This window comes from Mytilus edulis, chromosome 11 (genome assembly GCF_963676685.1).
Source record: "Mytilus edulis chromosome 11, xbMytEdul2.2, whole genome shotgun sequence".
NCBI classification, from domain to species: domain Eukaryota; kingdom Metazoa; phylum Mollusca; class Bivalvia; order Mytilida; family Mytilidae; genus Mytilus; species Mytilus edulis.
This window is the reverse complement of record NC_092354.1, coordinates 48,641,223-48,666,981: the sequence shown is the minus strand read 5'-3', so window position 1 is coordinate 48,666,981 and position 25,759 is coordinate 48,641,223. Positions and strand designations below refer to the sequence as shown.

Sequence of the window (25,759 nt, the reverse complement as noted above, 5' to 3'; positions counted from 1 at the left end):
GGAATATGCATAACTGCTCAGCATTCACAAACAGAAAAAACAGGTCCAGTGACCATTACTATTTCCAGTGATATCTGCAGGCAAAGTGGCTCCAAAACTATCGTCAAGTGACAAAATATCTACATCAATAAGCTTCTGTAAGCTAACATCTCTGAATAGAGAACCTCCAGTAAGTAAAATCTGCAAAAAAAAAATGTTATCACAAATATCAATAAGTAGCTTTCACACGAACAGCTAAAATTCTACCTTTGAATTTTCCGTTCGCAAAAATAAAATTTAAATTGTTTCCAGAAACTAAAATTCTGTCTACCTCGTTAATATCGAGCACGTCTAATTCGTAAGATCTGTATTCTGCATTTTCATAAAAAAAAAATCAATGGCCAGTAAGGAGACGACAGCCAACTCGGAACTACCAGTGTTCCCTCTGCTTTGCATTTAACCAAGTGGTTTATGCACTTACAAACTAAAGACACTGGTGGTCCTAATAGATTGTTCCAGTACAACGAACTGAATATATCTACTTTGTTATTGTCCATATTATCAAACCTATCAAAGGTATGAGGACCCCAGGGGTCGCCTAAAAACTGAAAGTACTCTGAAGAAATACCCCAGCCATCAATATCTATAATCCGACTTAATAAATCAGCTTTTTCGTTCTCTTTTCTGGGTAGCCAGATTATGTGTAATGGAATATTTTCAAGTAAACAACACGTATCAATTTTTAAAGACAATTGTTGCAACTCTTGCACTTTGCTACCTTTATTTATGATGCTATTATCATTCTTGTTATCTGTGTTAAAAGTCACGATACAGTTTTGGAAGAGATTTGAAAAGGCACTAACACATAACTGAATTGCTTTTACTTCTCTCCACGTAGAACTCCTACCTCGCTCAGTTTCTCACATTTTGTGCAAAATTTTGGATAAATTTTGTATGAAACCAGCAGCGCCCGTATCGCTTGCGTCTGTGAAGACATGCAAATTTGAAATGTTCTTTACCAGACCAACCGGCTTTAATAAAGGCAAAATATCTGTCCAAAAAATGAGCTCATTGATTCAATCAGGGTACTTGCCGATGTTTACATAGTGATCCGAATAGTCTCTTATATTAATAACTGAAAAATTGTTTTGAACTGGGTAGCATTGCCTATGGCTGGTGTTAAAGCAATTAACTTACCGCAGATTTTGGCCAACTGTTGTACCTTTACCCTGTAACTATAATTTAGTATAAAAGCTACCAAATTCAAGATATCATTTATTTTTCTTCGAGGAATTTGTAATTTTCAAAGAGCTAAATTCCATAAAAAATCTAACAATTCAACGTACTGTAAAGGTAACCATACACACTTGTCTTTGTTTGGCACAAAACCAGAAGCAAACAAGTCTGCTTCGATTCTTTGAGCGTGCTTTTCACACAGTTCATACCTATCTTCCACCTCAAAACCATCATCTAAGTAAACAACTACCCTTATGCTAGATTTACGCCAGTGCTTGACCAATTGTCTCACAGTTTAAGTAAAAATATACTCGGTGGAGCTTAAACCAAATGGCAACACAGTAAAAACCATAAAATGCTCCTTTCCACGAAAACCTTAAATACTTTTGATGTTGTTCAAAAATGTTTAAGTGATGATATTTTGACTTCAAATCAAAGACATACCCGTAACAATTCAAAGTAACATATCATGATAAAGTTTTCCAATCTTGATCAAGTTAAGCATTCAAAACGTTTTTTCCTTTTCTGTAACAATCGGTTATGCTACTATCAATATATATATCAATATGATCGTCTCCGATATATAATGTGCTTTGCTCTAATCTGCTTCGATTCTTTGAGCGTGCTTTTCACACAGTTCATAACTATCTTCCATCCCAAAACCATCATCTAAGTAAACAACTACCCTTATGCTAGATTTACGCCAGTGCTTGACCAATTGTCTCACAGTTTTAGTAAAAATATACTCGGTGGAGCTTAAACCAAATGGCAACACAGTAAAAACCATAAAATTCTCCTTTCCACGAAAACCCTAAATACTTTTGATGTTGTTCAAAAATGTTTAAGTGATGATATTCTGACTTCAAATGCCCGTAACAATTCAAAGTAACATATTGTGATAAAGTTTTCCAATCTTGATCAAGTTAAGCTATCAAAACGTTTTTTCCTTTTCTGTAACAATCGGTTTTTGCTACAATGTTGACAATATTGAAGTCAATTGTTGTTTAATCTAATTTTGTTTCCTTTGTTTAGGATTCAATTTGGACCAAGATATCCGCATCTTCTAAATCTAAACATTCAATTAAAGTTGATACTTAATTATGTAAAATTCAACTGATTTCTGTCATAAATTTAACAACAACTACATTGTTTTCTGAAATCTTAATTGTGTACCACTGAACTGCAGGCTAGGCCATTTTCCATTTTTTGTGACAGTACTCTAAGATTTTAATTTTTTTTCTCAAGAAAGTTAGGACTGAAAAATCCATTCAGTTTTAAATTTCCAATGATAAAGTTCCCAGTTACAACTCTTATCACAGGGATACAGGTACTAATAAAAAAACAATATGATTGATGTAAACTGTGTGAAGCTTGTTTCCAGATCCTACATTTTGAAATATTTGTAAATTTCATGAATTAATAGGTTTAAACTATAAAATGCAATTTTACTTTTTAAAAGAATTTTTTTTTTACCATTACAATGATTTATTTGTTGGTAAACACAGTTTAGTTTTAATGGAAGACTACTAATCATATACTAAATGTCATATTTTAAGTTTTATTTTAGTGGAGAATTACTCATTTATTGAGGTGCTCCTGATTTGGAGGAAGATTCAGAAAACAGAATTTTACAGAAAAAAATGAAAGAAATCGTTTCTTTCCCCAATCTCATGTATCTCCACGAACTTTGTTTACTTTGAAAGTTGTTGACCTACAAATTAAAGTATTGCATGTTGATGTTTGAATCATCTACAGCAAACATAATTATGTTTTAATTTAACAAATAACAATTTATAATTAGTGCATGAACTCTGAGAATGATTTAAATAACCAGTGAAGGATATCCCTGCTTCTGCATAGTGTGGCATTCCAACAATGACGTCATTATAAAATATAATGTAGGTTGGATATATTTAGAATATCTCGTCATACTGATTTTTCCGGATTGTAAAAGAAACGTTAATAGTGCAAAGGAGAACTCAAAATACGATAATTTCGCTAGAAACAGAAGGGAAATGTGTAGAAAAGTGTTCAAAGTCAATCTATTCATTTGTGTGTTTCCTCCTCATCAATCTCAGTAAGATTTGTTGGGGGTTTTCCACACTATAAAAACAAAATGAATGATGTGAGGGAATTTCACTCTGGTCAACCCCATAGGGGTTTGACGGCTTGAAGCCGTCTTTCCCCCCCAAAAAAACAACACGATTTAATCAAACGAACGAATACACACTGATCTGATCCACTCATTCTCAAAATATAAAAAATATAAACACAAAGACAAATACAATAATAAACAAAATAAGGGATAAGGTCACCTCAGATGTCGCACAAATGCCATGTCAGTGAACGGGAAACCGGTAAGTTCAAACTCGGATTCCAAAATATGTCACATGTAGTTTCCGATTGTTGTAAGAAAACCAGGACGGGTTCAAACAAAAAGATTTTTAAAACACAGATAACTGAGCACCTTATAATCAGCATGACTTTATCTATTATATGACAATACGAGGATATTATCCAGGATAAAACTAAAGTGTAGGTTGTTAAATTCAGTCACAGACCCGCGATATCGTTGATGTGTATTTAAAAAAAAACGGGGACTGAATCGAAACCAAGAACGAAAGGTGTGTGTTGCATTAGTGTGTGTTGACACAAGAACCATTAGGGTTAGGGTTATAAGTTACAAGATGTAAACAAAAATAAAAACATTTCCTCTAAAGAAGACATACGAGGAAAGAGCTGACTAACAAAATACAAATTGAAAACAAGAGTTGTCGGGAAAATAAAGTATTTTATTTTGATTGTAATCAAATTTATAGATTTAAAGGACATTTTTCACATCACTGCACATAAAAAAAAGATGACAAAATTGTCTAAAAGTTTTTAGTGGGGAAAGCTATAGCATACAATTACATTTTTTACTAAATGTACATGACACGGAGTTACCTCACTTTGCGTCCGTTTTTTATCATTCGTCATGCGATTTACAATTTTTGTGTTGCCCTCTAACTTTGAGTGAAGGTAACCTACAGTTGTTAATTTGTGTCAATTGGTCTCTTGTGGAGAGTTGTCTCATTGGCAATCATACCACATCTTTTTTTTTTATATATTGTCTTTCTTTGACATCTATCAAACATCACAATCCATGGTAAACAGGGACGTCCGTTTGACTAGGCTATAGGAGCAGAAAGTGTTAAAATATGCAAACATTTCCTGTTGGAAGGATGAAGACAAATCCAATGTCTCGCAACATAGGTAGTTCAATATATAATACATGCAATAAACATAGGAGCAACTGTATTTTTACCAATGCGACCAACTTCGATTCAACGTAACTGCAATCACCTTCGATACAAATACATTTAAATGCCAAACTTTATATAAAGTACATCCCACCCGTAGAACCCTTTTAAACCCGTAGAAACCGCCAAAATGTTCCTCGTGCCTTATGCAACTAACATCAGACTTAATAAACAGTGCGTATTGTTGCAGGACCAGGACCAGAATCAGAACTAGTTATACTAGTTCCCGTCTATATATAAATACTACAAATAGCAAACGGGCAAAACCCAATTTGAACCCAAATGGTTTATATATTTCAAGAATGGTTGACATATTGTTGGATTCTAGACCTGAAATAACATGGATACTCTGTTGTTAGAAAATGTCATCCATTTCCATTAAAATAATTTTCTTTTCGTTGCAAGAACGGAAACTTATACTTAGTCTTACAAATGTTCAACATTAATGTTACATTATTATTTAAATGTTTAATCGAGACATTATAAATTTGGATAGCATTACTTCATACAATTGGAAGACTTGCTTTTGTCATATACAAGAAGAAAATAACAGCATTGTTTGAAAAAGAAACTTCATTGTATCAATATGTGTATCAAGCAAATGTCAAAATGGTTTTGTCCTAACTACTAGTAATTATACCAAGAGAGAACTTTTTTTTATAGAAGGCTTGATGACACCTGAAGATTGATATAAGAAAACTTACTACAGTGTATTAGTGGAGTTTCTAAAGGTTTTTATTGGAAAGTGGGTTTTTCTAAAACAATATATTTGACTATGTCAGTTCACGAGGGTCTTTAACGTTGTCAAAAAGGCTTTTAGAAAGAAGTACAATACTGTTCAATGGAGGTTTATTGATCGAGAAAACATATGTTATCCGAACAGCATTACTTGTTTTAAATCATAGAATATTCGAAAACTACTATAACATTGCCAATAAACTGAACTGTAGTTTCATAAAATTGTGTGACTTAAAATAGATAATATTCAAAACGTTTTAACTATTTCTGAATAAACAAGAGAGGAAACAAAACGCTTTCTATCTTTACTGAAACGATATATTTATATATATATATTATTACGTGTTTAGGTAGTAATATGTCTGCACTGGCAACTAAACATTCGAATTCTCAGAAATGTTTGATGCTTGATATTTCATATAATAAATTTAAAATTCAGTAAAGAAACAATCATCCTGGCCAATCATTTCTTTCTTCCGTGTCATTTGTATTGACAACTCAAGTAGTTATTCTATTGTTGATAATATTATTCTCTAAAGCCAATGCAATTACATAAAACCTTTGTTTTTGTTGCTAAATTTTGCTGGATGTAAGTATTTGCCAATACCACATTGAAACCAATTCGACAAATATAAAAATGAGGATATTTGGTATGATTGCCAATGAGACAACTATCTACAACATTTAAAACGAAGTGGTAGTAAGCAGTAATAGGCCAACATACGGCCTTTAACAATAACACAAACCCATACCGACATTACTTAAATCCCAGATTCTTTCGGAATCACTGATAATTAATACAAATTGGGAGAAATTACAAAGGAGGCTATCAAAATAATACAATACGAAAAAATACAGACAATGCAATTGCCTTTAGAAAGTCGAACAAACATAAATAGATTCACAAAAATACTACACATTACACGAATACTAAATTCGGTAAAAAGTCCAGTGTTTTTTTTTCAATCAAAATTTATCATTTAAAGTCGACTGTCATCAAAAAAATAAAGCGCCAATTCACAAATATGATATTCAGAATGATCGATGTAGTGTTAATTGTTATATATTCAATACATTACAAATATGAAATAACAAAATTCCAACATTCAATGTTTAAAATATTATACTACATTAAACTTTATTTTTCATTTTACTTTCTTGGATATATATGCGACTGCAGTCAAATTACCAGATTTTCATCAAGATACTTAATCCTCTGATAGATAATCCAATTCTTCCAAAATTGTCTGCGTAAACAGCGTAAGTTATTTTTTTACAAAATGTTTGCCGATTTTTGCATGATTTATTTTGTTACAAATTGCAATCTGCTTACACAGCTAAGTGTACAAAAGGATGCAATAGCATCTTACAAATATCAATGATAATGCAATAGTATGTGCTCAGTCTTAAGTTTTACATAAAAATAGTGTTTTCAGGACAGTTATTGTGTTTACGTCATTTTTCTGATTTTCCAGTCATGGTAATGTCGCTTTTCTTCGACTTATGATTTTTGATTGTCCCTTTGGTACCCTTTACCTCTTCTTACTATTTGTAAACGAATCAGAATTGTTATAACCTTTGTGTAATTTGTATATGAATGACTAGTATTGTAAATTAAAGTGTATCAATTTCTCATTGAAACTACTGAAAATATTCCAAACTGTTTCACAAATTTTCATACATATAATAAATGTCATTTGTGTACCGTTAAATTCATCTTTGACAACCTCTTTCGCAATTCTTCCATGTTAAGTGATTATGATAGGGTTTTGTATTGTAACGTCCAACAGTAGTCTTTATTTATCTTCTTTATATCGTTTGAATAATGGAATGAGAACACTGAAGTAAATGCAAACACGTTTAAATATAACTTGTTGCTGCCTTGTTTTTCTGAATGTAAATATGGATCAAAACTTTATTAAACATTTTTTTTAATGGTACCCAACTAAATGCCGGTGTTTAGAAAAAACAAATCTCAAAGAAGTATAACCCAACATATGCTTCCATTTAGTATATGATTTGATTAGAGAGCGATCATAGAGATATTCAAACTCCAAAACAAGACAATCACATGACAAAATACGTAGATCAAAATTAAGACCGAACAACACCAAACCAATCCCCCAAAAGGGGTGATCTCAGTTGCCTCGGAAGCATTAGCTAATCCTGCTTTACAAATAACAGCCGTCGTGATTCTTATGGGAGTTTTTAATTGGTATTGTTTTATACAGAGCAGTGTTTTTCGGATAATTTGGTGTACATTTAGGAATTAAATAGCACGATATTTTTATATTGTGTCTTTCTATGTTGTGATTTTACACTACTGTTTCAAATAAGGGTGAAGGTTGGCTACTTTTAAAACGTTTAAACCCGCTGCAATTGTTTGTACCTGTCCTAAGTCAGGAATCTGATTTTCAGTAGTTATCGTTCGTTGATGTTGTTCATAAGGGTTTTTCGTTTCTCTTAATAAGACCATTGGTTTTCCCATTTGCATGATTTAATACTTCTGTGCTTTTATGCATTATCATTGATATGGTCATATTTATAAATTAACTGTTTACAAAACTTTAGAATTTTTAAAATTCTAAGGCCTTTTTACCTCAGGAATAGATTAACTTAGCTGTATTTGGCAAAACCTCAGGAATTTTGGTTCTCAATGCTCTTTAACTTCGGACGTTATTTGGCCTTTTTAATGTTTTTGGATTAAAGCGTCATTAATGAACCTTTGTTCGCGAAACGCGCGTCCAGTGTAAATACAAAATTGGCCCTGGTATCTATGATGAGTTTATTTACACTTGTCATGTTTGAGGCCCTTTATAGCTTGTTATTGGGTGTGAGCAAAGGCTCCATGAAGACCGTACTTTGGCATATAATGGTTTACTTTTATAAATTGTGAGTTGGATGGAGAGTTGTTTCACTGGCACTCATACCACATCTTCTTATATCTATGTTATTTGTTTTTTACTTTTTAAAAGGCAATAATTAATCTCGCAAGTTGATCGATTCATAAGCAGATTTACTTTGTGTAAGCTCATGCTTTTGTTCTAAATAGTTAAATCATATTATAGTATTTAATACGGAACTTCGTTGTCTTTAAATATCTACATAGGTAACTTTCGTTATGATTTTGGATTCTAATCATTTTTCTATCGATAGGTGGGTATTGTTGGTTACAGTATGAGGACCTCTAGATATCATTTAACATTTGTTTCTTCGATTACTGTTTTATTTTCGTTTACCCAATATCTCTACATATCTGTTCCGGACCATACGTGTATATATTGTCGGACCATATGCATGATATGAGTATTTAGGTGTCAGACTACAAATTCAAATTAAGAAGTTATGTAGAAGTAACCATTCCTTCACAAAAAAATAGTGCTTTTGTTGTCATCGTTTACTTAAACTTATTAACAAATTAGTAGAAAAGAAACTATTGGCGAAAGAGAAATATATTTATACTATTTTGAGACAAAATTTACATGTCCGTGATTTTAAGTTTAAATGAGAAAAAACTGCGCTCCAAAGTTAGATTAAGATTTCCAGAAAACCAAAGGGTGATTTTAGTAGCCATTGACATCCAAATGATCGTGTTTTACTACAAGACTTTAAACTTTTGTTGAAAACTGGCATATGGAAAGGTGACAAATGTACTATCACGAAAAAAGCAAAATAACTCAAAGGAAAATTCGAAACAAAAAGTCCCTTATCAAATGACAAAATCAAAAGGTTAAGAATATCAAACGAATGGAAAACAACTGTCATATTCCTGACTTGGTACAGGCATTTCCTTAGGTAGAAAATGGTGGATTGAAACTTGTTTTTTACGAAGTTAAACTTAAGGTAAAATATTTAAAATGCTGTTGAAATTAAAAAAAAATGGTTGATTGTATAGAATTTTTGTACGTGTATTGTGTGTCTGACACTATATTCATGCGGTTATTTACATGCCAGATTATATTATAGCTTTTATCATAAAGATAATTTTCGAATACGTATGGAAAACGTTTACAAATCGGTCTTATGGTCTTCTACTTTTATTTGTTTAGCAAAAATGGTCAGAAAATGAAAGTAAAAAAAGTAACGTAAGAGGATATAATATGCGACAGCACCAAGTGAAAAAAAACATGTTCTGGAAAAAGATTTATTTCAGAAAACTGTACTTTGTTTTAAGACTAAAATGATTAGCGAAACATAAACTGTAAATTATTTAAGCAGGAACATACAGCTTGTTCCCGAAAACCCTGAACAATTGCACTGGTATTAAAGAGATAATCGTAACTCGAAATGCGACTATCCCAATATGGCGACGGCAGATATAGGTTAAATCTTTTCAGTCATTTTTCTCAAATGAAGCATGTTTTTGTCAATAGTTACTCAGCTGCAAGGTTTTTCTATACCGTTACATCATATTTGAACTCGTAACTCGGAAAAAAGATAATCGTAATTATGGTATTATAAAATGAGAAGATAATCGTAACTGGATAGTGTTTTATTGAGACTGAAACTAAAAACGTATATCTGACAGCATATGATGCAATTATAGTAATGAATTAATCACGAAAACGTTCCAACATCTTATGACACTTCTTTTTGTGCATATATTATTAATAGTTCTAATGAATACAGCTACATACTAGTATATCATAAAATTTGAAGGGTTAACAAGCTTCGAGAAATGGGGAAATGGGGAAATGGGGAAATCACGAACTATGTTAATATACAGAAATTGTAAATAAATGAAGCCTTTCAAAAATCAAATAACATCTGTCTAATGTTCACACAATAAAGTTCTGTCAAATATCAGTAAAGATTGATTTGAATTTTGTCTTTTGATTTGTACGACAGGCTTTTACACTTCTTGCAAATAAGGAAAAAATTAGAACAATTACAACATCTAAACATGACCAACAATTTTACCAAATGACTCACTTACAAACTGGTTTTACGTGTGTAATTAACAGGCTAAGAATATATGCATACTAAAGAACTCCGGAAAAGTTAACCATAACATATTTAACAATAGTTCAAATAAAATGCACTTAAGTGCATGTTTAATTCCGGTTAAACAGTATACCTACAAAAATTTACTTTACCGATAGATATAGGCATGCAAAAACAACATTTACATTATAATGATTTATCAAGCAATTTGATTTGACAAAGACAGAAAAAAGTAAAATCACAAAAATACGAAACTCGGAGGAAAAGTCCCTAATCAAATGGCAAAATCAAAAGCTCAAACACGTGAAAACGAATGTATAACAACTGTCATATCCTGACTTGGTACAGGCATTTTCTTATGTAGACAGAATATTATTTTAATTATTATCATAATAATTCAGAATAAAGCAGCTGATTTAATTTATGTCATAAGTATTTCACATAGAAACATGTGGTCATGTCCACTGTCGTGATCATCTAGCTTACTATCTTTTATTATGCCATATGATTTTTTAGGAAAATCGTCCTTGAGGGTACCAAAAATGCCAAATACGTTTGAAAAATCAAGGCCATTCACCCAACGTTTTTCCTTTAGACCTATCCATAATGTTTCCGATTTAACTTCAGCCGCTGAAAACAAAATATCAATTAATAAAAACTTCTTTCAAAGCGAAATCATCATATACATATTTTAGGTACCTTTATCATGTTTAAAGCTTTTCTAAATAATTGTGGACACTATTAATAGGATTAGACGGAACAAGAAAAATGGTGCAACTGTCATGTTTGTGAAAGAAAGAATTATGATAAAAAAAAATGATAAATCAGTTTCGAAGTAGAGTAGGAAATCAATAAATTAAGTACTATGAAATGATATAGTCAAACATCTGAGAATCATGAGCCTGTCATTCGCGTTTTCTCATCATTAGTATCATTATTCAGTTCATCATCTACGTCAAAGTATATATCGAGTATGTCTGAAATGTTTTGTCGGTAATTTCAGAAAATTAATTAGAAAATAAGTGTTCAACTTCCGCATGCGAAGAGACTGTAACATATGAACTAACATGGAAAATTCAACTCCACGAACCCTTTAATCACATCAGAGACACGAAAACAACATCGTAGAGATTAATAACGTTTAAAGAGCGAATTTTCTGCGTTCGAATGGTACCCTGTTTCTTTCTTTTACGCTACTTATTGGTTCCTTATCTTTTGCTCAAAGGTTCCTTATGAGGTTTTATTTGTTGTTCTTTTTTGAAGTGTTCGTTTCTTTTCTTATATTGTCTTTTGGGTGAAGGTTATTTCCCTATTCAAACCTGTTGCCATTGTTTGCACCTGTCCTAAATCAGGAATCTGATGTTCAGTCGATGTCGAGTGGTGATAAGGTTAAAACGTGTTTCTCGTTTCTCGTGTTTTATGTAGATTAGACCGTAGGTTTTCCCGTTTGAATGATTTTACACTAGTCATTTTTGCGGCCCTTTACATCTTGCTGTTCGGTGTGACCCAAGGCTCCGTGTTGAATATGGTACTTTGACCTATAAAGGTTTACTTCTAAAAATTGTGACTTGGCTGGAGAGTTGTCTCATTTGCACTCATTCCACATTTTGTTATACCTATTAGAAAGACAGCGTATATCACTAAACCACTTTAACATAAATGTATTTGCACATGAGACAATTTGCTAAAGACAGAATTTTGGAAGGTTGTTATTCGTTTTAAGGTATAAAATAAAAAGTTAGGGTAATAAGATTCTTGATGCGTTTAAACTCCGCCGGCTTACTCATAATAAAGTCAAAAGAACTTCATGTTAAGTGTTTGCACCTGTTCTAAGTCAGGAATCTGATGTTCAGTCGATGTCGAGTGGCGATAAGGTTAATACGTGTTTCTCTTCGTGTTTTATATAGATTAGACCGTAGGTTTTCCCGTTTGAATGATTTTACACTAGTCATTTTTGCGGCCCTTTACAGCTTGCTGTTCGGTGTGAGCCAAGGCTCCGTGTTGAATACCGTACTTTGACCTATAATGGTTTACTTCTAAAAATTGTGACTTGGCTGGAGAGTTGTCTCATGTGCACTCATTCCACATTTTGTTATACCTATTAGACAGCGTATATCACAAAACCAGTTTTACACTTATAAGTCTCTACAATGCATTTTATTTAGGAATTAATCAATTCATTGAGTTTTGAACACCTAACTTTGTTTGCATAATGCATGATAAAGGTAGGGAAAATGATCATATAATTATTGCTGGTACATAAACTATTGATTTTAATTATCAACATAATGTTTGTCAGTGGTTGTCAGAAAAAGTACTTTTCCATTGCAGACCATCTGATTAATATATGCAAGGGACAGCGTACTTGTGTGCAGTTTGGTATTGTTCATTTTTTTATGTGAAAATATAATGAAATAGTACCATGTCAATGACATAAGTGTATTTTTAAAATAATTAACTGGACATACACATATAAGTGTTTTGTTACCTTGAAGATATTTGATGATAAAATCCCACTTCTCCTTTGTGGTTATGCTAACTAAATCTCCACGTGGTTGTTGTCGACAAGTTTCCCATGCATCCTCCCAATCAGATTTAGGATATTTTACAAGTTTAATACACGTTGTCGTACTCTTGTCATACGTATATCCAACTGTTCTGCACACAGCTGTAGGATTATAAACATAATGTGTATATATTGTCTGATTTATTTACAATCTGTCAATACGCTATTCATTTTAAAGATTGGAGTGTGGTTTAAATCATTTTAATGATTCCGGTTGAACAGCAGGTTTGTGTTAATTTGAATATAAAACCAAAAACTTGACCATCACATGGTAGAATATATAACGGAATGAACCGCAATATGATCTCTCTCGATTTCGTTTTGAGAAAACATAAACTAATTGCTTTATGAAACCCGAGGCCTGCACGTTATTATGCATAATTTTACACGAATAATTTGTCACCGAACGTTATGCAAATACAAATAGATCAAATGAGAAGTTAATCGTTCAACGCGATTAAAAGCCATTAAAGTCTTTATATTTCATCATAAATCAGAACGTTTGACTGTGCTCAATCAGAAATCATTTGTTTTTGGTGTACAATTCGTCATTTCGAAAGGCAGGATTATTGTAAAAGAGGAACGGAAGATACCAGAGGGACAGTCAAACTCATAAAAAACAAAATGAAACGCCATGGCTAAAAATAAAAAAGACAAACAAACAAATAACTGTACAGAAGACACACACCATAGAAAACTAAAGGCTGAGCAACACGAACCCCACCAAAAACTGGGGGTGATCTCAGGTGCTCAGGAATTGTAAGCAGACCCTGCTCTATATAAGGCACCTGTCGTGTTATTATAAATCCGATAAATAGTCTAACTCGGTTGGTGACATTTGTGAAAAGAGAAGGTTATTGAAGTTTTAACATAAGAAACATATCCGATATAATCTGTGAAACGGTTATAACATAACGGTCAACCAACTCATGGCGTTCGTAAAATTTACGGGGGAATTATTTCAACTTCACCATTTGGAACTCTTGGTTTAATAGCTTTTTTGTGAGCAGCAATCCTCTATCAAGGAAATACAAGCCCGGGAATATCGTATGAATTGGGAGACATATATTCCGTATGCAGGCGTTGCTGGAATGTTGGTACCTAGAGATGGAAAGTTCACTATTGGGAAGCTGAAATCATCTCTTTTGTCGTAACGTTTTCTTTTCAACCGACCCTCATTGTTAATTTCTAGATGTAAGTCAAGTTATGAGACAGACGTAACTGTATCTAAAGTATCCTTTATCTCTAGTTCGATGGGACAGATTCGTTCAACATAGTCACTAAATTTTGTATTATTCAGTGAGAAAACATCACCTATTCAGCAGGACGTAAAGTTAAAGGATATTGCTAACTTCTTATCTTTCTTCCTAAGAAGTTTCTGTATGAAGTCAGTTCATAATTATAAAGAAACAAGTCGGCAAGAAGAGGGGCACACTTGGGCTCCATTTGAAATTTCGACCGTCTGTTGAAAAAGACGTCCTCCAAACGTAACAAATATGTTGTTAATCAAGAAATATAGTTTCTTGATAAGGTTCAGGGAATTGTGTGTTTGAATCAGAGTGATTCTTTACAAAGTAGGATTTATCCCTCCCCAAGACAAGATAATTGTATCTACGTTCGCCATTCTTTTTAATAAAACAAAGTAATACCAACTCCTCTTTCAATTTTTCTTTTAGTTTGGAATTGGGAATTAGCAATACTTGTGTTAAGTGTAGAAAATTCAAATATTTCAATACTATTGCAGGATGAGAGAGTCTTAGATTGTATTGTACTAATGTATTCAGTATGTAGCTGTTAAATAATTGTTCTTTTTACTTCGATCTTATTAGGTGTACCTGTTAAGCAAATACAGTCGAATTAAACTCGCTTAATCTCACCGTTGTAACAATGACCGTTGCAGCCGAGAGCGTTCGAACAATGATAATTCGAACAGTGATCGTAGGAATCGTGATCGTGAGAACTGTGATAGTTAGAACCAAGATAGTTAGATCCATGACCTTTAGAACCGTGATCGTAAGAACCGTGAATGTTAGACCTGTGGTCGTTAGATCTGAACCGTGATCGTAAGCAACATAACCATTAGAAATGTTACCGTTAGGAACTTACCGTTCAAACTGTGGCCATAAGAACCGTAATCGTAAGAAACATAACCGTAAAAACCGTGACCGTAATAACAACGACCATAAGAAGTGTAGCCGTCAGAACCGTGAACGTCAGAATCGTTTTCGTAAGAAACGTGACCGTAAGAACCATGACCGTTAGAACTTTGACCGTTAGAACTGTGACTGTAAGAACCGTGACCGTTAGTACCATGACGATAACAACAATGACCGTTAGAACAGTGACTGTAAGAATCATAAACGTAAGAACTGTGACTGTAAGAACTGTGATCGTTAGAACCATGACTGTTAGAACCGTCAAATAAAGTATGTTGCATGTTAATAGTATCTACTTTAAAATATGTTTTCTGTAAAACTCATTTTATTTTTACTGTCTATAAACGTAACTCTTACTTTTGGTCAATGTAAACATTATTTTATGCTTGTTGAATGTTAACACCATTTCACGATTGGCCTATGTTAATGATAATTTACCTTTCGTGGTGCAATTAAACAATACTTTCCAATGTCCAGGACTTTGGCAGACGGCGAACGGGTTTCCCTCCATCTTATAATCTTTGTTACATTTATATTTATTTCCAGTATCTAGATTCCGTCGCAGTCCGAAACGCTCATCAACTGTAGCATTCGGTGTATTTGGTAAACCTTTACAATCTGTAGTAATGAATAAAGATAAATGGAGGTGCGATGTATACTTCACTTTGACGGCAAACAAACGCTACAAATAATATCAAAATGATGGCGGGCTGTTTAACATTCAGCGGCAAATTTAACCCATACATACAAATAAAAAAGACATTTAAATATGAAGCTCGATCCCGTGAGCCTGATTTTGTACGTGCTAATGTGTAGGGAGACAAACCTCTTACCCGCACACATTATTGTGACTGCAAGTCGACTAGTTGTTGGTCTTATTCCATCATTTCGCGTGCAGAAACCAACAACCTCTCTCTTTGAAAGTATTTGTTTTGACCCGGACAGAAACAATAAAGTGGGCTATTAAAGGTCCCCCGAATACTATTACTTATATTCTTCATGGTTTCTTTAAATTAACTATATAACATGAATTAAGTTGGAATACATTCAGTTCAAAAATTGAATCATTATTGACATAAAAGATAGGTGACTGAGTTAATACATTCAAGTTCAAATTTCTGTACTCAGAATCAGTAAATAACACTATGATAATGAATATCGTTTTAACTATCTTTACTATTTATTTATTCAAACTTCTGTCTGATCCATGGCTTCGTGTTGAAGGCTGTACTTTGCAATATAATGGTGTTTTTTTTTATTCATTGTGACTTGGATGGACTATTGTCCCCTTGGAACTCATATCGCATCTCCTTTTATGTGTTATTTAAAGGACAAAACCGGTCTGATCCATAGCTTCGTGTTGAAGGCTGTACTTTGAACTATAATGTACTTTGAACTATAATGGTTTATTTTTTAAACATTGTGACTTGGATAGAGTATTATCTCCTTGGAACTCATATCGCATCTCCATTTGTGTGTTATTTTGAAGGACAAAAGCGGTCGAACTGTTGTAACGCAAAGAGTTCGGAGTAATCGTCTTAATATTTTGCAAATACAATAATATCTTGCAAATAGTTATAACATATTGCAATCACTTACAATTTACAATATATCATTTTCATGTAAGGTCAATTATTTCTAAATTGTATGCGTACTGTCTGCGCATGACATCTCGCAGATCGCATTAGATTTCGTATTATTTGAGGAGGCTATTTCACTTCTCAATCTTGACCTAACGTGTTTCTTTGTTTTTTTGTTTTTTTTTAATTTATTGATTTTAACATGTTTAATAACAATGATTCTAATAATTACTCTCAACGGACAGTAGCCTTCTCGATCAATGGAGTGTTTGCCCATGTAACTTATAATAACACAGATTAATGGACTGAGTGATAAATAACGAAATGACGCACCTCTATAGTGGTATTATTAGCCCACTCATCATTACCGTTTTTTACATGTTTTAACAATCAAACTTTGAATGAATTGCAGTTTTTAATTAAAATTGCAGTAATACGGATATCATGTAAATAATAGATTGGATAATATCGATTTGTGTTCTTAAAGATCAAAATCATTTAATTGCACAGAATTTAAAATGATAATATATCATAACAGTATGAATAATATCCCAAAGCAAAATGATTTTCCTGATTCGTAGGCGAAGTTTAATGGGATGACTTGTGTGTCCGGTTTCCGTATACGATAACGAAAACAACCCAAAACGAGTCCCTACGGTATTAACACGGATGTTCCAAACTACTTGTGTCTAAATGACAAATTTGAAAATATTGATTATAAAAAAACGATTAACATATTATACGTTTGGATTGTTAAACACTCCCACAGTTGTAATTTGGTAGGTTAAGCTTTCTTTGATTTATATGGTTGCAGTGGTAGGTCTCCAAATATCATTTGGAAAAGACTTTTCGAATGTAAAAGCTTGCCATAGGGTAAGGAGTTAGCCCACTATTGAATGTATATCATAGTTGATAACGTGTATACCACATTTTCCTATGTTTATATTAAAAACAAAATCTTGACTACAAGACTCAGATATCTATCAATCACCTATACCACATTTTCTAAACAAGTATTTTTTGTAATAAATCTCATCGTATCGCCTATAAGTTTTGGCGAGTTATCTTGCAATCTGACGTTTCTCCAAAAAAGGACCTAGTAAAGTTCAAAGTTGAGTATCATCACACTTTAGAATTGTATAGTTTGATGAGAAGTGACCTAGTGACATTGTTCTTAACGTGACGTAAAGGTATACCCTGCTGTGGTCCCAAATATGGTACAATTGTTCAATAATATAAAATAAAGGAAAATGCATATTACCAGTAAAAAGGACGCACTCAACAAATGAACGCATAAATTTGTTGTCACTCTTATTTATTGATATATTTGACGATTTTACCTTTAGACATGAACTTTTATGCAATTTTGACATTGACAGGTATTAAATGAAACGACAAAAAAAATACCATCTGTTTGAAAAAACAAAAAACCCGAGTAAATAACATAACAATCAGAAAAATCAGGACCCAAACAATTCGTTTGTGATTTATAAACAAAAACATTGATAATTTAAATTATATACCATATGTTTATGTATGCTTCTTGAAGGTGTCTTCTGTCACGTCTGCGTTTATGCATTGAGGGCTTGTTTCCCCAATCATAATACCTCCGGTTAAATATTAAAATTAGTTTTTTTTATATAATGTAACCGTGAATAGTTATCAAAGGTACCAGGATTATAATTTAGTACGCTAGACGCGCGTTTCGTCTACATAAGACTCATCTCATCAGTGACGCTCATATCAAAATATTTATAAAGTCAAACGAGTACAAAGTTGAAGAGCAATGAGGATCCAATTTCCAAAAAGTTGTACCAAATACGGCTAAGGTAATCTATGCCTGGGATAAGAAATCCTTTGTTTTTCGAAACATTGCCTTTGTAGAAATTAAGACGTGTGACAGCTCCTTGCAATCAAAAGTGTTCTACTACTTGAAAGAGTTGCTGTCGCTTTGACACATTCCTCATTTTCATTTTCAATTTTACTAAATAATTGAGTAGGTAATCAGACGATAAAAACTTATGCGTTTTTTTTTACATGAGATAATGAATAATTGTTGATCACAGTGCTAGTTGAAATTATTAATACATTTATTAGAAACTTTGTTTTTTATTGTTAAGGATCTAAAATATATAAGATGTTGACTTAGGTAATGTTCAACCCTTTGTATTGTTTAATACTGGGTATTGTGTCCATTGCAAGAACATTTTATACTTTGTAAATATTTCAGTTATTTTGTTAAATTCCTTTTAATTGTTTAAATTTGAATAAATGATATGACAAGAAAAGAAAATCAAATATGGCAGACGAAAGCCACTGGTTTATAGGCTCCTGAATTGGGACAGACCCATATATCATGTGGTTGGGTTAAACTTGTTTGTTATCTATGGAACATTCTTATTGCATTGGCCACTTGTAGAAAACGAACATAAGATTACAATATGATACGCGTTGGGGATCCTAAAACTCGATGGACCTTGGGAAGGACTTATTTTCATTGGCATTTTCAGAAGAAAGAGAAACAAATGAGAGTTCTGCACTGCAACAGGTGACACAGGCCATCATGAAAGGGGTTGACATGGTTCTTTGATAGTGTGACAGATAACATACGAACCATCATCAAAGGTTTACACGGTTCATTGATTGTGTGACAGGGTACATACGGACCATCATGGAAGGTCTTGGCATGGTTCTGTGATAGAGCGACAGGTTACATACAGAGCATCATGAAAGGTGTTGATATGATTCTGTGAGAGTATGACAGGTTACATACGGACCATCATGAAAGGTGTTGACATGGTTCTGTGATAGAGTGACAGGTTACATACAGACCACATGAAAGGTGTTGACATGGTTTCTATGGGAGTGTGACAGGTTACATACGGACCATCATGAAAGGTGTTAACATGGTTCTATGAGAGTGTGACAGGTTACATACGGACCATCATGAAAGGTGTTGACATGGTTCTATGGGAGTGTGACAGGTTACATACGGACCATCACGAAAGGTGTTGACATGGTTCTGTTGGAATGTGACAGGTTACATACGGACCATCATGAAAGGTGTTGACATGGTTCTGTGATAGAGTGACAGGTTACATAGTACATACAGATCATAATGAAAAGTGTTAGTATTGTTCTGTCATGGAGTGACAGGTTACATACGGACCATCACGAAAGGTGTTGACATGGTTCTGTTGGAATGTGACAGGTTACATACTGACCATCATGAAAGGTGTTGACATGGTTCTGTGAGAGAGTGACAGGTTACATACAGTTCATCATGAAAAGTGTTAGTATTGTTCTGTCAAAGAGTGACAGGTTACATACAGACCACATGAAATGTGTTGACATGGTTCTGTGGGAGTGTGACAGGTTACATACGGACCATTATGAAAAGTGTTAGCATTGTACTGTGAGAGCATGACAGGTTATATACAGACCATCATGGAAGGTCTTGACATGGTTCTGTGATAGAGCGACAGGTTATATACAGACCATCATGAAAGGTGTTGACATGGTTCTGTGAGTGTTTGACACGTTACATACGGACCTCAGAAAAGAGTTAGCATTGTTCTGTCAGAGTATGACAGGTTACATACAGACCAGCATAAAAGGTGTTGACATTGTTCTGTGAGAGTGTGACAGGATAAATACGGACCTTCATGGAAGGTGTTGACATGGTTCTGTGATAGAGTGACAGGTAACACACGGACCATCATGAAAGGTGTTGACATGGTTCTGCGAGAGTATGGCAGGTTACATACATACCATCATTAAAGGGGTTGACATGCTTCTGTGAGAGTATGACAGGTTACATACGGACCATCATGAAAGGTGTTGACATGGTTTTGTGGGAGTGTGACAGGTTACATACGGACAATCATGAAAGGTGTTGACATGATTCTGAAAGAGTATGGCAGGTTACATACGGACCATCATAAAATGTGTTGACATGGTTCTGTGAAAGTGTGACAGGTTACAAACGGACCACCATAAAAGGTGCTGACATGGTTCATTGATTGTGTGAAAGGTTACAAACGGACCATCATAAAAGGTGTTTACATAGTTCTATGAGAGTATGACAGAGTACATACGGACCATCATAAAAAGTGTTGACATGGTTCTGTGAGAATGTGACAGTTTAAATTCGGACCATCATGAAAGGTGTTGACATGGTTCTGTGGGAGAGTGACAGGTTACATACGGAACATCATAAATGGTGTTGAAATGGTTCTATGGGAGAGTGACAGGTTACAAACGGACCATCATGAAAAGTGTTGACATGGTTCTGTGGAAGTGTGACAAATTACATATGGACCATCATAAAAGGTGTTGACATGGTTCTGTGAGAGTGTGACAGGATAAATACGGACCTTCATGGAAGGTGTTGACATGGTTCTGTGATAGAGTGACAGGTAACACACGGACCATCATGAAAGGTGTTGACATGGTTCTGCGAGAGTATGGCAGGTTACATACATACCATCATGAAAGGGGTTGACATGCTTCTGTGAGAGTATGACAGGTTACATACGGACCATCATGAAAGGTGTTGACATGGTTTTGTGGGAGTGTGACAGGTTACATACGGACAATCATGAAAGGTGTTGACATGATTCTGAAAGAGTATGGCAGGTTACATACGGACCATCATAAAATGTGTTGACATGGTTCTGTGAAAGTGTGACAGGTTACAAACGGACCACCATAAAAGGTGCTGACATGGTTCATTGATTGTGTGAAAGGTTACAAACGGACCATCATAAAAGGTGTTTACATAGTTCTATGAGAGTATGACAGAGTACATACGGACCATCATAAAAAGTGTTGACATGGTTCTGTGAGAATGTGACAGTTTAAATTCGGACCATCATGAAAGGTGTTGACATGGTTCTGTGGGAGAGTGACAGGTTACATACGGAACATCATAAATGGTGTTGACATGGTTCTATGGGAGAGTGACAGGTTACAAACGGACCATCATGAAAAGTGTTGACATGGTTCTGTGGAAGTGTGACAAATTACATATGGACCATCATAAAAGGTGTTGACATGGTTCTTATGGAGTTTGACAGGTTACATAGGAATAATTATGAAAGGTGTTGACATTTTTTTGTGAGAGTGTGACAAGTTACAAACGGACCATCATGAAAGATGTTGACATGGTTCTGTGGGAGTGTGACAAATTACATACGGACCATCATAAAAGGTGTAAACATGGTTCTGTTGGAGTGTGACAGGTTACATACGAATAATTATGAAAGGTGTTGATATTTTTTTGTGAGAGTGTGACAGGTTACAAACGGACCATCATAAAAGGTGTTGACATGGTTCTGTGGGAGGGTGACAGGTTACGTACGGACCATTATGAAAGGTGCCGACATGGTTCTGTGATAATATGACAGGTTAAATACGGACCATCATGACAGATGTTGACATTTTTCTGTAATAGTGTGATTGACAGGTTACAAACGGACCATTATGCAAGGTGTTGACATGGTTCTATGGGAGTGTGACAGGTTACGTACGGAGTATCATGAAAGGTGTTGACATGGTTCTTTAATAATGTGATCTTTTTCATAATATTTCTATCGATAAATGTTCTATTACAGTTCATATGTTGAAAGAACGATATGGCTCCTTTCATTGGTCAAAGCCGTGAGTAAGCTTAATCGAGGTTGAACAAATAATTAACTGCAATACCTTTTACTTCACTCAAATAAACCAAAAAATATTGAAAATTTGCCGTACAATTTCCGCTTTCACACAGAATAAAAACCCGTTGATATCTTTTAAAGATCTTTTACGATGCCAAAAACAATTTACCAATCCATTAAAAAAATGCAAACTTCATTTGGGTCATTGATAGAAAGGATCTCTATCAAAAAGTAAAAACACAAAAATACTGAACTCCGAGGAAAATTCAAAAAGGAAAGTCCAAAATCAAAAGGCAAAATCAAAAGTCCAAACACATCAAACGAATGGAAAACTACTGTCATATTCCTGACTTGGTACAGGCATTTTCTAATGTAGAAAATGGTGGATTGAACCTGGTTTTAAAGCTAGCTAAACCTCTCACTTGTATGACAGTCGCATATAATTCCCTTATATTGACAACGATGTGTGAACAAAACAAACAAAAACAATAGGTACGTCCACGTTAACAACATATGTTTCAGGGTCATGTGGATAGTGAAAATTTACACATTAGAATACTTAAACAACAAACATCTTCTTTATTGCGTTTGAACCTAGACATCTTAGAAATTTTCATTCATATTAAAAACAAGTCAGACAAATTAATGATGGACAAAAGCACAAAAATAGCAATAGAAATTACATTGTAAAGAACATTTCTGAAGGAAAACATATGATAAAAGGAAGGGAAAGTCAGTTAATATCATATTTAATTTTTATAAGTAAAAAACCTTGTTTATTTATTTATCTCCTTACTCAGTAAGCTAAATTAGTAATAGCAAACACTAGCTTATCAAGTCGAACAAGAAGTTTAATAATTCATAAAGATGTGTTTCTACAAATTAGAACTTATTCAAATTGCAAATCTTGTCAAATCTAATAATCCATTAATCATTAAGTAAAATGCACAAGTTGTCCCACAAACTTTCATTTATGATATATATATATAGATTCGATTATTCAGGTAAAATATGAATATACTAATACTGAAGAGAAGAATCCCCATTTTTACAGGTTTACTTTCATAATCTATATAATACCCTGATAAAGGTGCTACTGTGCTAGCTATTCTATTAGTTGAATTTTGCCATGATTATAATGTTTTTAAAATTCCCAATTATGTTACATTCACCTAAAATTGTAAGCATTATATTTTTACAGATTTTCTTTCAAATTTTGTCTAAATTCATCTTTTTTCTGTAAGACATTTTCTAGGCAGTACTGGACAGTTCAACTAAGAAAAATAGACTCTTTTACTTTGATGAAACTTATTGTGATTCTTAGTCCTGCTTAATAGAATAAATTAAACATGATCAGTACATTTTGTTTATTATTTTCATTTTTAGGAAGATAATTCAAATTCTATTAACTATGTTTCATTGTACATTATTAGAAGTGTCAAAAGAATTATAATACACGAAGGAGTGATCCCATAAGACATATACCCGTATTTATAAAAGTAGCAAAGTAAATTTCATCAGCCAGAGCTAATTTATATAAACATAGCTAGGTTTCTACATGACATTCCTTAATTTTTATTAATTCTTTTGTCTTTTTATTTTTACAACTAATCCTTCTCTGAAAATTAGGGAAGTATCTCTTCTCAATATTATAATAGCATAGTTGTAAATCCATTTTTTGAAAAACAAATCCTGATTTTCCCAAAGTTAACTTCTTCTTATTTTTTTTTCCTATGTTTAATTTTTGACTGGTGATATCAAAGGGGGAGATAACCACTTGCACAAATCGGTAAAAAACACAACCGCTACGTTTTTGAAATAACTTGACGTCTGCGTATCTAATATTCCTCTGTTTAGATATTCACATCGAGTATTTTAATGAGATGTTTTATTAAATTTAAATTCAGTTTCCTCGAAAATATTTAGATTTTTCGATAGGAGACTTGGCAATTTTCACACACTTATCAAGTTTAGGATACAAAAAGTGGAAAGGACTTTGAATTGCAGTGTAAGTTTTATCGAGGTAAAACTATGAATATTCAGGATTATTTTCATCAATAAATTTTTATCATGCCATTGGTATTTGAGTGAATACAATGAGGTTTGTCTCATCCGTAGTTTTACTGAATTTTCACAGTCACGTGACCTCCATAATTGCTGATATACTTGGGGTCCAACTTTATTTAACATCACAGACAGAATTTGATTCTCGAAAATATTAGGTAATGACGTCATGTATCAGTGCAGAACGTCGCGTTCTCAAGTAAATCCGCGTCAATTTATCAATAAAATGCACACGACTTCATTCATACACAGAATAATGGCATTTTTATTTTTTGATACTAACTTCATAAGCTCGAATATCAGCTTGCCTACCGGGATCACTTAATATTCTTGCTGATACAGTCAACAAATTATCAATGTAAAATGAATGATAAGAATAGAACTTACATGCTTTAACACATTTCAAACTTTTGTCATGAGGATTGAATTCACACTTTTCCCCTTCTTCACATTTATAGCCTGCACATTTTCCCGCCAATGACTAAAACACATTACAAAAAAAAGTCATCATTTTAATGCAGCATTGTTGGAATAATGAGAAAACAATACACATTTGATTTATACAGCTATTAAAATATGAATATGACAGCAATCTAAAATGACAAAAATTAAGATTCCTCCTTACCCTATTAAAATTATAGGACTATTTGTGTGCTAAAGGAACTTGTAATGCGCAAACTTCGTTTGTTCCCAGTCAAAGATCGTTTGAGATGTTATAATATTTACATCCATAATTTGTTTACCAATTAAAAAAATACCCCAAGAATATTTCAAATGAAAGGGATAGCAATATTATATATATATAAAAAAAAAGGTTGCTTTAAAAATTGCAATATTTTATCATCAAGCAAGACTTGCAAGTGTATACAATCATACATCTTAAATTCCGTTACTCGAAAATCGTTATTCATTGTACATTGTCAACAAAATTGTATGTTTATGTTGCTATGAAACGCAACTAAACCAAAACAGAGACAATACATGAAAGATAATCTGATATAAATAAAATAATTAGTGATGATTTAGTTTTAGATTGCGTTCTTACATACCTTTTGCCATGTTGTTATATTACTTCTGATACAGGTCGAGTCGTCGGCAATCTCGTTAGCCTCACCATCAGACATCACAAGGTCACATAATTTCCAATCTTGTCTGTAATTAATAGACGTGCAGTTTGACGTAATGAAACATTTCTTAGCACATTCGAGCATTGACAGCTGGTGAAATCTAAGAAGTACTCCTGTCAATGAACATTTACCCTTTTCGATCATACCGACTCCAAAAAGATTTGGTTTCTTGCACTTATCGTCATCAGCCGAGCATACGTCATCCATATTCAAACAGTAAACTATTCCTGTGAATTGGATCACAAGTAATAATGAAAATGATTTTTTTAAATTCATATCTGTTTTTCAACGTTTTAAACTATTCCGTCAGATGAAATACATGCATTAGCGTTTAATAACATTAAATATGCTAGCCCGTCTAAAGTTAACCAGCAACTGCATGAGATGCATTCATTCTGATCACTTAA

At 33.4% G+C, this 25,759-nt stretch overlaps 1 protein-coding gene across 1 annotated transcript; it reads right to left on the bottom strand.

Moving 5' to 3' along the window:
• Nucleotides 1-24: 24 nt before the first annotated feature.
• On the bottom strand, nucleotides 25-25,759 carry LOC139494337 (uncharacterized). Its single transcript, XM_071282504.1, has 6 exons — nucleotides 25,275-25,759; nucleotides 24,613-24,706; nucleotides 15,360-15,539; nucleotides 12,688-12,867; nucleotides 10,777-10,829; nucleotides 25-180 (listed from the first exon to the last, which is right to left on the bottom strand). Exons 1-6 carry the CDS (start codon nucleotides 25,626-25,628, stop codon nucleotides 25-27), a joined length of 1,017 nt encoding a protein of 338 aa, XP_071138605.1. The 5' UTR covers nucleotides 25,629-25,759.